Source organism: Antennarius striatus, chromosome 1 (assembly GCF_040054535.1).
Source record: "Antennarius striatus isolate MH-2024 chromosome 1, ASM4005453v1, whole genome shotgun sequence".
Lineage (NCBI taxonomy): Eukaryota > Metazoa > Chordata > Actinopteri > Lophiiformes > Antennariidae > Antennarius > Antennarius striatus.
In genome coordinates this window covers 13,301,083-13,316,923 of record NC_090776.1, presented here as the reverse complement: position 1 = coordinate 13,316,923, position 15,841 = coordinate 13,301,083, and the positions used below count along the sequence as shown (strand labels likewise).

Below are 15,841 nucleotides of genomic sequence, written 5' to 3'. Positions count from 1 at the left end.
GCATTACCTGTGTACCAAACCTTGCCTGGAATAAACCTTGTTTTCTGATTTTACCGCTCAGTGTCGTGCACTTGAGTCCTGCCTCTCTGCGCTACGTTCATAACAGAACAAACTAGCCAGAATGGACTCAGCCGACTGATATGTTTCGCAAACCCCTTCAACTACAGGTAAAGAAGTTGGCTCAACAGCAAGAGCAGCGTATGTCCGTGTGCGCCGTTCTGAGAGAACTGGTGGCTCGCTAGGACTCAATGATGACATCGTTGGGCTCACAGGTCAGTCAAGTACTCAGTCACCTGCCTCGAGAGGCGCCTGCGGTGGCGGTGTCTAACCCGGCCACTCCTCCAGGTTTTGCCTCTGACTCTCAGTCACTGACCAGTGCCACTTCTTCCTGCCTCCAGCTCTTCCGTCCGGAGTGATTCTCCGGGGAATCAGGTGATATGAGACCATTTCTAACCCAATGTGAACTACATTTTGAACTGCAGGCTTCAGTCTTCCCACAGACCGAGGCAAAGTCGCTTTTATCATCTCCCATCTCACTGGGCGGGCAGAGACGTGGTCCACCGCCGAGTGGAACCACAGGTCGACAACCTGCTCTACCCTCGCCGGTTTCATTAGAGCCTTCGAACAGGTGTTCCAACACACCTCACCGGGCAAGGGAGCCACCAGGTCATTGTTAAAGCTGAGGCAAGGTAAACGCAAGGTTGCAGACTATGCTATTGACTTCCGCACCCTCGCCTCAGAGAGCAAGTGGAACCCTGCGGCTTTGACAGATGCATTTTTTCAACGACTCTCAGAATCTATAAAGGACCAGTTAATTTCAGTCTATCTACCCGAGGATATACTGTAGATTCTCTGATTGCCTTGGCCATTAAGGTCGACAAGAGACTCGCCGAACAGGACCAGGAACGGGGACAACTTTGGGTATGCTCATCGCCACATCGCGGGTGGAGGAGCGACTCCCAGGATCGGCCGAGTCACATTCGTCCATCAGCAGTCTTGTTCCCATCAACCACCCCACGGAGGAACCCATGCAGCGGGGTCGTATTCACCTGCCCATTGAGGAGCATCTCTGCTGGGTTGGGGCGATCCTCTCTCAAGTCAGTGCCAAGGACGGTAAGCTACACCCCTGTGCGTTTCTGTCAAGAAAACTCTCTTCAGCTGAGCGTAATTATGATATTGGTGACCGCGAACTGCTGGCTGTCAAGGTGGCCCTGGAGGAGTGGAGACACTGGCTGGAGGGAGCTTCTCAGCCTTTTCAGGTATGGACTGATCATAAGAATATTGACTATTTAAAGACTGCTAAAAGACTGAATGCTCGTTTTTAGTTGGTTTAAGTTCACACTCTCCTACCGACCTGGTTCAAAGAATGTTAAGCCTGATTCCCTGTCCCGTATGTTTGCCTGTGATCATGTCGACCCTGAACCTAAGGCCATCTTACCCGAGACTTGCTTTGTCGCTTCTCTTTCCTGGGAAGGAGAAGGCAAGGTTAAGTCGGCGGCCAATGGTGTCACCGTTCCTACTGAGTGTCCTGATGGAAAGCTCTGTGGTTCAGGCTGTCAGGGGGGAGGTCATTCATTGGGCCCACACCAATAAGACTGTCTGTCACCCTGGTATTGATAAGACTTTGTTTGTTGTTCAACAACGTTTCTGGTGGCCCAAGATGGCAAAAGATGTTACTGACTATGTCAACGTTTGCCCTATTTGAGCCAGTAACAAGGTCTCCCACCAGAAGCCTTCCAGAGAACTCAGGCCCTTGCCCATTCCTCAACGCCCCTGGTCCCACTTCTCCATGGACTTCGTCACGGGGCTTCCCCCCTCGAACGGTCCTGACGTTGGTGGACAGATTTTCTAAGATGGTTCATTTTATTACTCTTCCCAAACCCTCCTCAGCCAAAGAAATGGCTGAGGTCATGATGTTGATGATTTTCCGGATTCATGATTTTTCCAAGGACATTGTCTCGGATCGTGGCCCTCAGTTCATCTCGCGGTTCTGGAAGGAATTCTGCAGTCTGCTGGGCGCCACTGTCAGCCTCTCCTCAAGGGTTTTACCCACAGACCAATGGGCAGGCTGAACGCCTCAAACAGGAACTGGAGACCGGCGTGTGCCTCACGGCTTCCCAGAACCCCGACACATGGTCACAGAAACAGGTTTGGGTCGAGTTTGCCCATAACACTCTTCCGTCTGCTTCCACTGGTTTGTCTCCCTTCCATATTGTTCATGGTCACCAACCATCCCTGTTTGCCTCTGTTGACTCTGAGTCTTCGGTGCCATCTGCGTTGACCTTGGTGAGGCGTTGGAGAATCTGGGAGCGGGCCCGCCAGAATCTCCAACGACAGGCAACCAGCTATAAAGCAGCCGCAGGCCGTAAGAGAACAACCGCCCCACGTTACAGACTCGGCCAGAAGGTTTGGTTGTCTACCAAGAACTTACCACTTTGGGTGGAGTCCAAGTAGCTCGCTCCCAGGTTCATCAGTCTGTTACCCATCGCCAAGGTCATCAATCCGGTCACAGTCCAGCTTAAGCCCCCAAGGTCAATGCGAGTCCACCCCACGTTTCATGTAAGCCACGGCCAGCCTGTCAGGACCAGTCCTCTTATCCCTCCGGCCAGACCCCCTCCGCTCGCCTGGTTCATTGATGGCGACCCGGTGTTCACTGTTCGATGACTCCTGTCTGCTCGCCATCAGGGCCGGGGGTCCAGTACTTGGCCGACTGGGAGGGCTATGGGCCTGAGGAGCGCTCCTGGATCCCGTTCCGGTTCGTCATGGACCCCTCCCTCATCCGGGATTTTCATGCCTGCCGCCCACCCTGACATTCCCGGGCCTTCAGGGGCCGGCCCTTGAGAGGGGGTACTGTCGTAATCCTGTTTTGTTAAGTGTTTTATTTGCCTCCCTATGTTTCATGTCTTGTCTTCCTGTTTTATTTTGTGATCACTCACCCCTGTCTCTGTTCCACGTTCCTGTCTGCCCTGCCCCCTCCCTGTCTGCGTGCACCTGATCCATGAATGTGTTTCCCGCACCTGTGTCCAATCACCCCCCATCAGTCCTGCATATATTTCCCCTTTGTGTCTTGTCTCGACGCCAGTTCATTGTAGTTCTTTGCTCACGTCCCAGCCTTTTGTCATAGTCTTTGTCATAGCTTTTCGTGCTTGAGCCTTCGTTGTTTTTTGACCATGCCTTTTCGTCTACCGCCTTGGATATCGCTGCCTGGATTGACTGCTTTACCTGTGTACTGAACCTTGCCTGGAATAAACCCTCGTTTTCTGATTTTACCGCTCAGTGTCGTGCACTTGAGTCCTGCCTCCCTGCGCTACGTTCATGACAAAAACATTTTTAGCAGTAAAGAAAGATGTAATACTGTCTTTTCACTTTTTTCACTCAATAGTTTTCTTTGCCTTTATTTCAAATATTCTCCTGTGGACATTGCACCAAACTCACAGAGCCTTTTCAACTCAATTTTTTTGTAAGCTGCACTCTCATTATTTTGTCTTGGGTGCTAGCATTTAGTCGTGCTTCAGCTCTGGAAAAAAATTGCTTCCGGCTTGCAGTACAAATGTTTGGATTTTTGCTGGTTTTCACTTGGCTTCTTTTGCGTCTTTATCCATACTATCCACAGCAATATCTGTCTTTTTTTTTTTTTTTTAATAAAGGGGTCCTATGATGAAAATCACACTTTTTCAGGTCTCTACATATACATAGCGGTCCTCCCTAACCCAACGAACACCTAGAATCTGGTAAACAAACGGTTCCTGCATCAATAGATATTTGGAGTTTTAGGAATTCATGGCCTGGACCGAATCAAAACGATCGATTTTTCTAGAATGACTATTTGTGACTTAAATTATGTCAATAATTGCGCTCTGTGATTGGACAAAGTGATTGATTGGTTGACATACCCAAGGGCGTGGCAATCCCCCAGGGGAGTTCATACAGTCTACCATTGCATTGTGCAGTAATGTCCTACCTCGGAGCTACACACTGAAAGTTCCTCACAAGCTGTTGAAATCAGCAAAGACTGGGGAACATGAGAAAGCAGGTCCACGCTTAGCGCCAAAAAATCTACCGTTATATCATGAAAAACAAGAGTAGAAAACACGAGAATAATAAGAGCGAAATACGTAGCAGCGAAGTTATTCAAAGTTAAAAACGTTCCAGACAATGCTGATCGATCGATCTGTAATGCAGTTGCGTTCGAGTGGCGCAAGTAAACAAAATGTACGTGAATGCGCAGGGGATGGCAGAGTTGATAGACGCAGCTCAGAGGGGGGAGGGGAGAGGAGATAGGGAGCTGATAGCTACGCCCCATTAAAACACAGCTTTTGAGAGCAGAAGCAATTTCATCAATATTCAATCAAAGATATTGAGGACCTAGGATCACTTTGGGGCAAGACATTTCAGATACAGTGTAGTTGGACATCTGGTAGCTGAATGACATGAATTTAAAAAAGCATAATAGAGGACCTTTAACTTCTGATTGTTTTTTATTCAAGAAACCGCTCTTTGTCACTTGGTTTTTGTACAATTTTTGCATCTTTTTCACAGGCATGGTGATAATGTTAGATTAACTCCTCTGTCACTGCAGTGTGTAAGTAGTAGACATCGTGTTGCTGTTTGGTCGAAATCAATAAGGCTGAATTACGCAGGTGAGTTTTGTGACGAGAAAGTTGTGTGAGATCAAAGCATAATTCAGATTTCCGGGTTCGAAATTTAAGTGGAGAAATGGATAAATTGTGAATATTTTTGTTGAATGGAGGTGCATTTTTTCCCAATATTATACTGCGGAAAAAGGCCGCATCAATTTTTTTAAATTGTAAGTATTTAAAGCTTGCGTCCCAGGGACGCAAGTTCTCTAATGATCGTGCACCCCCGTCAAAAAAAGTACATCAAAGACACAAGGACGTACGCTAACGACAACACTGGGTATAGAAGAACACAAATGACTAAACTACTGAGGGCATTGTAATGCAGGTATTTCAATATCCATAATCACAAAATATGGACACAAATAATTTATGACCACATTCTGTATTGCAGTTCAAATCTTGCAGAATAATTTTAGCACCCAATACATTAACTCAGACCAAAATACACTGCTTGACAGCACATAATCAATAAACAGTTTGGAAGGATGAGTCAAATCAGCTATGAGAAGTGAATTAAACCCACCTTGGAGACCCTGTTGGCCACCTCTCTTCCCACCATCAGCCCCTGGACAAACGTGCGTGCAGCGATGAAGGCCCTGGTGACCTGGGCCTTCAGCTTTCTGGGCACATCTCCAAAGGGTTTTAGCTGATCCGTGTATTTACTGACACACTCCAGGTAGTCATCTGTGAAGTGGTACTGGGAGTTGAGTAACTGAAACATGCGCTCCAGCAGCCTCGACCAAAAGTCATTCAACATCTCCTCCAGGTTGACGTTGCCCCCCGTGTAGTAGCGCTTTAGCTCTGTGAACAGGTCCTGGAACACCTCCAAGTTCTGCATATACAGTTTCCCGTACGTCCGTGTGAACATGCTGTTGAGAGACTTCTCAGAATTGTCCAGCAGCTCCAAGAAAAACTCTAGATAGGTGGAGAAGGATGGAGAAAAGAAACAGGTCATTTAAAGATATGCACAGATTTTTTGCATTTTTTCCCCATTAGAAAAAATACTCAAAGCCAAACGACTCAAAAACACAACAGCAACATAAAATCAGAGACCGTTGGCCTACTTCAATCTGTGATTTACAGTGATCTTCATATCAATATACATACAGTGCACCCTCGCGAATTTGTGCATCAATGTTCGCGACTTCACCTCATCGTGGATTTTTGGTCGGCAGTGACATGATACCGTACGCGCCTTCTATTGACTGACGGCATCCGGAAGTGCACTCGGTTCCATGAGTCTCGGTCTTAAGTGAGACACAAAAGTGCTTTAAACAGTCGATGACAGTGTGGGAAGGGTAATACTCAGTATGGAGAGGGTCATAAACATTAAAATTACCGTAAATAATGAGATAAATAGTTTGTCGCTCAATCGCGGCATTCGTTAATCGCATGAGGTTCCTGGAACGCATTATCCGTGAGGAACGAGGACGAATTGTATAGCAGCCAACAAACAAAGGTACTGGATTATTTAAAGAAAGTTGGCCTGGAGCATTAATAATTTAACAGCAGAAATAATAGGTCAATAGCTATAAAACATTAATTGAAATATCCTGATTGCATACATTAACAAAATATCAATTTTGCACACACCTGTGAACAAAATCACTCAGCACTCACTGATTCTTTCAAGTGAATTTGTTTCTCACCGAAGAAGCTCAGTTTGCCCCGATCTATATGATGAGTCTCTTAATGTAAGGCTAAATCTATTTGAGTTCTATTTCATTTTCTTGTGATTTAGCATGCACACCTGGAATTGTGGGCTAGAATTGTGCAGCACTCAATGATTTATTCTCTTCCAAAACGAAATGTTTATCTCATATCAATCAATATCTAATGACAAACAGATTTATGATCCTACATGTAACCCAGCATTACTTTTACTGTTACTATCATTTTCTTATTATTTCTGTTCGAACGGGCTTTTTGGTTGACTAAGGGGTTTCCTATGTGCCCTGAACGCACCTCTGTGCCCAACACACTCACACCTGCTCAGAGCTCATTAGCTTTTATGAGCTGCAGCAGTGCGCATGGAGAGGGACGCTGTGGGCGCAGAGCGACACGCTGGAGAAGTTTGGTGTTGAGCGGGACGCTGCGAAAGTTTAATACGGAGCGACACGCTGGAGAAGTTTGGTGTTGAGCGGTTGAGCCATGGACAGTGGATGTTTTTTCTTTTTGTTGAAGATAATCCTGGTGAGTAACATAAACCAGAAAATGCAAATTAATTATAAAACCAGTCGGGATATGATTTTCTTTTCAAAATGTGATGGAAATTTGTTTTTTTGTTGTTAATTGATCACTAATAGTAACTGCTCTGTACAATTGTGTACAGGCTGGTTTTTTTTATGGGTGAAATCTGCACCAAGACTTGATGCCTTCACATGCACGGACCGCATGCCCCGTGGAAGGTGTACAGTGGATACAGTGGATACAGATACTCCTGAATGCTCCACCTGGTTCCCAGGAGGGTGGTAGGAAAAGGATTACAAGTCCTTTAAGAATTTTTTTATTAACTGAGATCTCAGATTTTTTCTTTTTTCCTTTTTTTGTTATTTTTCCTAAGTAAGATCTGACACAAAATTGAATAACCTTGAAGAACTATAGACATTGAACATTGAAACCGCAACTGAAAAGGACAGTTATAATGGTGTGGAAAAATACATTTTGTTTTATTTGTTCATGTGTTTGAAAAATTTAAAATGTTCATATTGGTTTGCTAAATACATTTAAATATTACTTAAATTTGGTCTGTGTGTTATTAGGGTGGAGGTATCAATTTTCCATTCACCACCGCCAGTCTCCTTGAACCTAGTAGAACCTACAAATTGGGTAGATATATACAGATATTTAGAGCCCAGTAGATATAGAGATTTAGATATTTGTCCAGCCTACTCAATAAGAGTTACATACATATATGCAGAACTTTTCAGAAATTAGTTTAAGATCTATTTAAATGTAGCCACAAGAGGACACAAGCCAGTAGCCACAAGAGGACACAAGCCAGTGTCTTATTGTGTCGGTACCAAGCCCGGATAAATACAGACGGTTGCGTCAGGAACGGCATCCGGTGTAAAACTTTTGCCAAATCAAAGATGCAAATCAAACCTATGACTTCCATACCGGATCAGTCGAGGCCTGCGTTAACAACGACCACCATTGGCGCTGTTGACCTACAGGGCGCCAGTGGAAATTGGACTACTGTTGGTCGAAGGAGAGGAGGAAAGTGTGTTCGCACGAAGAGAGAGAAGAGGAGCGCCAAGAGTATAGGACTGAGAGTAGGGACATTGAATGTTGGAACTATGACAGGAAAAGGTAGAGAGTTGGCGGACATGATGCAGGTGGAAAGGTAGCAAGACTAGACATTTAGGAGCAGGGTTCAAGTTGTTCTATCATGGTGTAGATGGGAAGAGAAATGGAGTAGGAGTTATCTTGAAGGAGGAGTTCGTTGGGAATGTCCTGGAGGTAAAAAGAGTGTCGGATAGAGTGATGAGTCTGAAGCTAGAAATAGAAGGTGTGATGTTCAATGCTGTTAGTGGGTATGGATGTGAGCTGGAGGAGGAGAAATTCTGGCTGGACTTTAATGAAGTGATGCAGAGCATACCTAGAAGTGAGAGAGTTGTCATTGGTGCAGACTTCAATGGACATATTGGTGCAGAAAACAGAGCTGATGAGGAGGTGATGGGCAGGTTTGGTATCCAGATGGTAGTTGGCTTTGTAAAAAGGATGGAAATGGCTATAGTGAATACTTTCTTCCAGAAGAGGCAGGAACATAGGGTGACCTATAAGAGTGGAGGTAGGAACAGACAGGTAGACAACATCTTGTGTAGACGGTGTAACCTGAAGGAGATCAGTGACTGCAAAGTAGTAGTAGGTGAGAGTGTAGCCAAGCAGCATGGGATGGTGGTGTGCAGGATGACTCTGGTGGTGAGGAAGATGAAGAGGGCAAAGGCACAGCAGAAGACAAAATGGTGGAAGCTAAAAAAGGAAGAGTGTTGCATGACTTTTAGGAAGGAGTTAAAACAGGTCCTGGGTGGTCAGGAGATGCTTCCAGATGACTGGAAAACTACAGCTAATGTGATCAGGGAGACGGGTAGGAGAGTACTTGGTGTGTCATCTGGAAGGAAAGTAGATAAGGAGACTTGGTGGTGGAATGAGGAGGTACAGGAGTGTATACAGAAAAGAGTTTAGCTAAGAAGAAGTGGGACACTGAGAGGACTGAGGAGAGTAGACAGCGTAAGGTGAAGGTAGAGGTAGCAAAGGCCAAACAAGGGGCTTATGATGACTTGTATACTAGGTTGGACAGTAAGGAGGGAGAGACTGATCTATACCGGTTGGCAACACAGAGACAGAGACGGGAAGAACGTGCAGCAGGTTAGGGTGATAAAGGATAGGGACGGAAGTCTATTGACAGGTGCGAGTAGTGTGATGGGAAGATGGAAAGAGTACTTTGAAGAGTTGATGAACTCTGAAAATGAGAACAAATACTATAAGAGGTGACTGTTGTGGACCAGGATGTAGCAAATATTAGTCAGGATGAAGTGAGGAGGGCTTTGAAGAGGATGAAGAGCGGAAAGGCAGTTGGTCCTGATGATATACCTGTAGAGGTTTGGAAGTGTCTAGGAGAGGTGGCAGTAGAGTTTCTGACTGGGTTGTTCAACAGGATCTTAGATAGTGAGAAGATGCCTGAGGAATAGAGGAGATGTGTGCTGGTGCCCATTTTTAAGAACAAGGGAGATGTGCAGAGTTGTGGCAACTACAGAGGAATAAAGCTGATGAGCCATACCATGAAGTTATGGGAAAGAGTAGTGGAAGCTAGACTAAGGGCAGAAGTGAACATTTGTGAGCAGCAGTATGGTTTCATGCCAAAAAAGAGTACTACAGATGCAGTATTAGCATACTGTACAGAGAAGGCCAAACAGAGCTGCATTGTGTTTGTGTAGATCTGGAGAAAGCTTATGACAGGGTGCCCAGAGAGGAACTTTGGTATTGTATGAGGAAGTCTGGAGTGGCAGAGAAGTATGTTAGAGTGGTGCAGGACATGTATGAGGACTGTAAGACACTGGTCAGGTGTGCTGTAGGTGTGACAGAGGAGTTCAAAGTGGAGGTGGGACTGCATCAGGGATCAGCTCTGAGCCCCTTCTTGTTCGCTATGGTGATGGACAGGCTGACAGACGAGGTTAGACAGGAATCTCCATGGACTATGATGTTTGCTTTACAGGAAGGATGGAATGGGTGGAGGAAAGTGTCAGGTGTGATGAGTGATAGAAGAGTTTCAGCTAAAATGAAAGGTGTACAAAACTGGTGAGACCAGCAATGCTGTTTGATCTAGAGACAGTGTCGCTGAGGAAAATACAGGAGGCAGAGCTGGGGGTAGCAGAGATGACGATGCTGAGGTTCTCCCTGGGAGTGACCAGGATGGATAGGATCAGGAATGCGTACATCAGAGGAACAGTACATGTTAGAGATTTTGGAGATAAAGTCAGAGAGGCCAGACTGAGATGGTTTGGACATGTCCAGAGGAGAGATAATGTATATATTGGTAGAAGGATGCTGAGTTCCTCAGGCAGGAGGCCACGAGGAAGACCAAAGAGGAGGTTTATGGATGTAATGAGGGAGGACATGAAGGTAGTTGGTGTGAGAGAAGAGGATGCAAAGGACAGGGTTAGATGGAGGTAATTGATTCGTTGTGGCGACCCCTGAAGGGAAAAGCCAAAAGGAAAAGAAGAAGAAGAAGTTTAAGATCTATTTATGGAAACAGAGTCGAGGCTTCGAGTCTCTGGGGTGAGCTTTTCCCCATGGTTGATATTGGAGACTTTCCATTAGGAGGCAAGCTGCATCGCTGAGCTGTTAACTATGGAATGTCAGGCTAACAAATGTTGCTGCGAGACACTTCATTCATCTCTGCGCTGTTTTCCTCTCCTTTGAGTTTGCTAATTGTTCTACACTAAACCATCAGACCCCTGTACCGTTCAGCTCCATAGTTGTCAATATCTGGTCATTACAGCATCAAGCAACTGTGACCTTTCTGAAGAAGCATGGTAAAGGTTGTGTAACTCCTGTCAAGTTACACAATCAGCCATGTTGCCCATCAATTGCTAAGAATGAAGGTGTAGCTAGCTCTAGCTGTTTTTGTGTATCATGTGACCTTAACAGTTTGCAGGAATACATATCATCTTGATATTAATGGAAGGTTCACAGCACAGATGGAACCAAGGCATTGCTAACAAAGCTAAAAGCAGATTATCTTCCCCTGCAGTTGAATCAAGGAGTCTGCCCAGACAAAGCAACCAATCAAATGACAATACCAATATTGTACAACAACAAGTTTACAGGCCAATATATGTGGATTTCTGAGGAAGAAACTGATTTGAACTGTTTTACATTATAAATTACCCAGAATTAACACAAACACAAAAATATGCAAAAGAAATGCTGCAAATAATAAACGTAAAATTCAAGGTAATGTTTTGTTGTCATGTACTCAATTGACTTCCCTCTGTGTGAGCATGTGATCTCTTGAGCGCCGGCTGAGCCAACAAAGAGGAAAATAAAAAAAGACAGCATTGGCTGATTTTTGCTTAAGCTACCCTCATGGGTTTGCAGATAATAATGTTGGGGTGATCAGACACACCACTACATGCCCAAATGACAAATATTTATCTTTCTTGCGTTGTAAACTAACATGCTCTTCACACATAATGTGTCATACATGCCAATAGACCATAAAAGCACTCTTCATGTTGGAAATTTTGGGGATGTTACTGATGGAGAATGAATCACTTCAAATATAGTCTATTTTGTTTGCATTGCAATGGCGCTTTATCTAATATATAAGACCAAAATTAAAGTATAAGCAAAAAAAGGTACATTTTCAGATTTTAGGGATTTTTAAGTTCAGGAAAACAAAAGGTTGAAACTGCTGCCAACAATCTACCAAAAGAGGTTTGGTTCGCAATCACTTTGTCCCATACCTCTGTTATTTGACCATCCTTTCATTCTTCTCCATTCTGGGGCCAGCTCAATCCTCAGTTTATTCTATAATAATGGAACACATGTCCAAAATTAATACTGGTAGGACACTAGTCCCCAGTCACTCAAACTACTTTATTTTCAACTGAGTGACCTGCCATTACACCTACATTCGTTTAAATATTATAAGCCTACAGGGTTTTTTCATTTCATTTTTCCGATTACAGTGCGCCCTCGTCCTTTGCGATTAATGCTTTCCAGGAACCACACGCGATTAACAAATTCTGCGATCGACCAAAAATCCGCAATGAGGGGAAGTTGTGTGTGTTGATATGTGAATGCACAAGGGTGCACTGCAGTCCAAAATCAAAGACATGTAAGTCCCTGTGTATCGTTCATGCAACATGATGACCATGCTACCATCTAACTCGCTCTCAGTATGGGTTTGCTACCCTCAACTTTATGTGCCCATCTTAAAAATTAATTCACAACCTTATTTTTTAATGATGATGATGATGATGCTGACTTTACAGTTCCAATAATCAAATATAAAATACTTTTATTCTTAAATTGTGCCATAGAAATGACAGTTTAATTTAATTAAAATGGACCTTTGCTCTGCTACTATAATAATGGATTACTTCATGGAAGTATAAACGTGTCTGGCATCATTAACACCATTCAGGGTTTCCACATTTGGCGAGCTAAAATCATCTCTGGTTCTGGTAAATGTGTCTAATCAGAATTACGTTAGGAGACAGACTTCATTGGACATCTGTTGTTTAACCTTATGTGAACTTAAAAGAAAAAATGAGGGAAGAGAAAAACAGATACTGTATATCAGGTGTCATGATCTGATTTTCACACAACAGCATGATAAATCACAATACCAGTGTCAGAATGCACTTCTCATTTGAAAAGTCTGAGAAGCCTCAAAAGCCCAAGAGTAAGATTGCTGAGGTCTAACGATAGCATTGGTGGTTGGTTGATTCTCTTTATCTTTGAACCATTGCCTTGTCAGCTTGCATAGCATATTTAAATCAAGGAAGAAGAAGCGTGTACAGGCATTATGGAACAGGTGGAGAAACGTGTCAGGTGTGATGTGTGATAGAAGAATTTCAACTAAAATGAAAGGAAAGGTGTACAAAACTGTGGTGAGACCAGCGATGTTGTTTGGTCTAGAGACAGTGTCACTGAGGAAAAGACATGAGACAGAGCTGGAGGTAGCAGAGATGAAGATGCTGAGGTTCTCTTTGGAAGTGACCAGGATGGATTGGAACAGGTTAGAGGTTTTGGAGACAGTCAGAGATAGTTTGGACATGTCCAGAGGAGAGATAGTGAATATTGGTAGTAGGATGCTGAGTTTTGAACTTAAAGGCAGGAGGCCTAGTGGAAAACCAAAGAGGAGGTTTATGGTTGTAGTGAAAGAGGACATGAAGGTAGTTGGTGTGAGAGAAGAGGACACAGAAGACAGGGTTGGATTGAGGCAACTGATTTGTGTAAAAGTTATTCCAACTTGACTTCAAAAAAATGATGAGATGGAACTTGATTGAACTTGAAAGTTTACTGAACAAAAAAGGGTTGAATACATGTGAACTGTGACTCTTAAGAGTACATCGTAACTTATATTCCAATTAAGTGCTAACAGCAACAGCTTAAATCAATTACCTCAATTACATCATTTCCTTCACACCTTTTCTAGGCATTGTCGGTAATGTAGTCTTTTAACAACATAAACATCATGAAATCTGTTTTTAACTCACCACAAATATTCAAAGAAACATTCATTCATTTTAACTAAATAGCTGTCGCATGAACTGTTCAACATTTTTTCATTAAATTTTAATTTCATTTAGTTTTTTTTTAATTTAGTATACTTTAGTAATCCCCGAAGAGAAATTAAGAGCACACTCTAGTTTGAACGAACACATGCATATATATGTTAGTATGTACAGGCCCCTGTAACGCACACAAACACACAAAAGGGCACTGCAGGCATGCAGGGAGAGGTACAGTGGCGGGCAGGCCCTACATGGTGCGCCCCAAATGAGCAACTTTGTAAAGGGGGATGGCGTCTTGCTCAAGGGCACGTCGGCAGTGCTCCGGAGGTGAGCTGGCACCTCCCACTGTCAGCTCATACCCCAGGTGGCTGGGCAGGAGCGGGAATTGAACCACCGATCTTTGGAACATTGGACTCTACCGCTCCGCCGCTTTTCCACTGAGCCCTTGCCGCCCCCAACATAAATTAACTTAATCATAATTTCATGACAAATATGTGTCCTCAAATAATTTCCAACATCCGCTGTGGCGACCCCTGAAGGGAAAAGCTGAAAGGAGAAGAAGATAGCATATTTAAATCAATAACTACATACTCTTACAAATACATAACTGTAACCAGGCAAAATAGCAAAAGTTTAGTATTTGAGCTAATGAGATCAGATCCTAAAATAATCATGACCCTACTTTAAGTTTTTATGTTCTATTGGTACTTTTTCTGTTTACCTGGAAAACAGACTGTTCCGTGAGTTTCAGAGAACAGCTACAGCTTTCCAACTCATGCAGAGACAATTGCTCTCCACTTGCCAAAAATACTTGGCAAAGAAATTATTATTGAGAGTTACTGACCTTGGATAACATTCAGCTATTTGGCCTTTAGGGTCTTAATAGTTGGAAGAATGTTATGATACATGGGTGTATGCTTCCTGACACAATGCACTTAGGAAATCATTCTGTATCCAATTCCCTCTGGTGTTGAGGGATGTGTGGTTTAAATAAGTTAGAAAAAGCTTTGGTTGGAGCAAGACAATGATCTCAAAACATCTGAAAACTTGTCATGTACAACTAAATTATCATAGTATCAAGTTTCATCACATTTATTGAAATGTTTTCATTGATTTTTGTTTAAAGTCAGTCAAAATCATTCTACAATATTCTACTTTTTTCCCCAATCCTTAAAGGAAAGCTGAGTAAAAGAAATGCTGACAATTAATATAAAGTCTGTAGCAAAATTAACCACATTAGCGCTTGTCGTAATTGATGCTGCATTTGTAATGCTCATATTGCATGAAAAATTTTATTACTACCCTTGAAGTAATTATGAGCATGAATAATCAATTTTTTCTCTGTGAAGCACAAAGTGCTCCTTTGATATTCAGCCCATTTTAAACAGCAAATTTCATTAATTAATAAAGGTGAACTTTCCACTGTTGTGATAACAATTTATGAACAAACAAAAAAAATCACACAAACCTGTTAATTTAGACAATTTAAGCCATGTTCATTTTCTGCCAGGTCAAATGATAAAATTTCTAATTTTGAGTATGGCCAATTAAGATAGAATTTTTTATTTTTTTATTTTTTTTAACATACTAATTATAATCCCCGCTGGGAAATTAGTGGCAGACTCTAGTTCAAATCATCCATATACCGTATATGTGTGTACAGGCCCTGAACACACAAACACACACACATGGGGTTTTCACGCATACAGAGGAGGTAGAGTGAAGTTGAATTAATGGCCCAGTAGAGGTTATTTACTGTACAAATTAGGATGGATGTTATTGTATTTTGTACCCTTTAACTGGGTTAATGTGTGTTTTGTTAAGGATTAAGATATATTTAGAACTGTCATCGCTGCGTCAGACTTCAATTGTATGCTAAAATTACCAACTGACATGGCAAAACCAATTTGAGACCATTGGTGGTTTTGTGTTGTGGGAGTGTTGGTTGTGTTTCTTCAACCACGGCAGTCATATGTCAATGACTGAGTGAACAGCATACCGCTGGCAATAACTTCCGAGTCTAAATTTGGGATTTTCCAACCAGTATACATTTTTTCAGACTGCAAAGAGGAACTGACGGCATCTGCATGTGCGGTTCCTACTGTGAAGTGCTGAGAAGGAGGTATGACGGTGTGGGAGTGCTATGTTGGTGACACTGCTGAAATTTATTAAAACATATCCAGCATCACTACGACAGTGTTCTCCAGTGATATATCTGAGTTTGCGCCTGGTGGATGTGATGATTTGGGATGAGTTGAGAAAGTGCCAAAGAAAAGCAGCCAACAAGTGTTCAGCAAGTACAATATGGGAACTCCTTCAGGACTGTTGGAAAACCATTCCAGGTGATGATGACCTTGCAGCGCTGGATGAGAGAACGCCAAGAGTGTGTGAAGCTGTCTTCACAGCCAGAGCTGGCAACATTGAAAAATCTAGAACATGAAACTTTGCTCA

General features: G+C 43.1%; 1 protein-coding gene across 2 annotated transcripts in view; it reads right to left on the bottom strand.

Annotated features, from left to right (window-relative positions):
- Positions 1–15,841, bottom strand: part of gpc6a (glypican 6a) — a 149,682-nt gene that overhangs the window by 72,902 nt on the left and 60,939 nt on the right. For both annotated transcript variants that reach the window (XM_068322231.1, XM_068322239.1), the window contains exon 3: positions 5,164–5,555. In XM_068322231.1, coding sequence (XP_068178332.1) covers positions 5,164–5,555 — 392 coding nt within the window. The remainder of the gene's footprint in view (positions 1–5,163; positions 5,556–15,841) is intronic.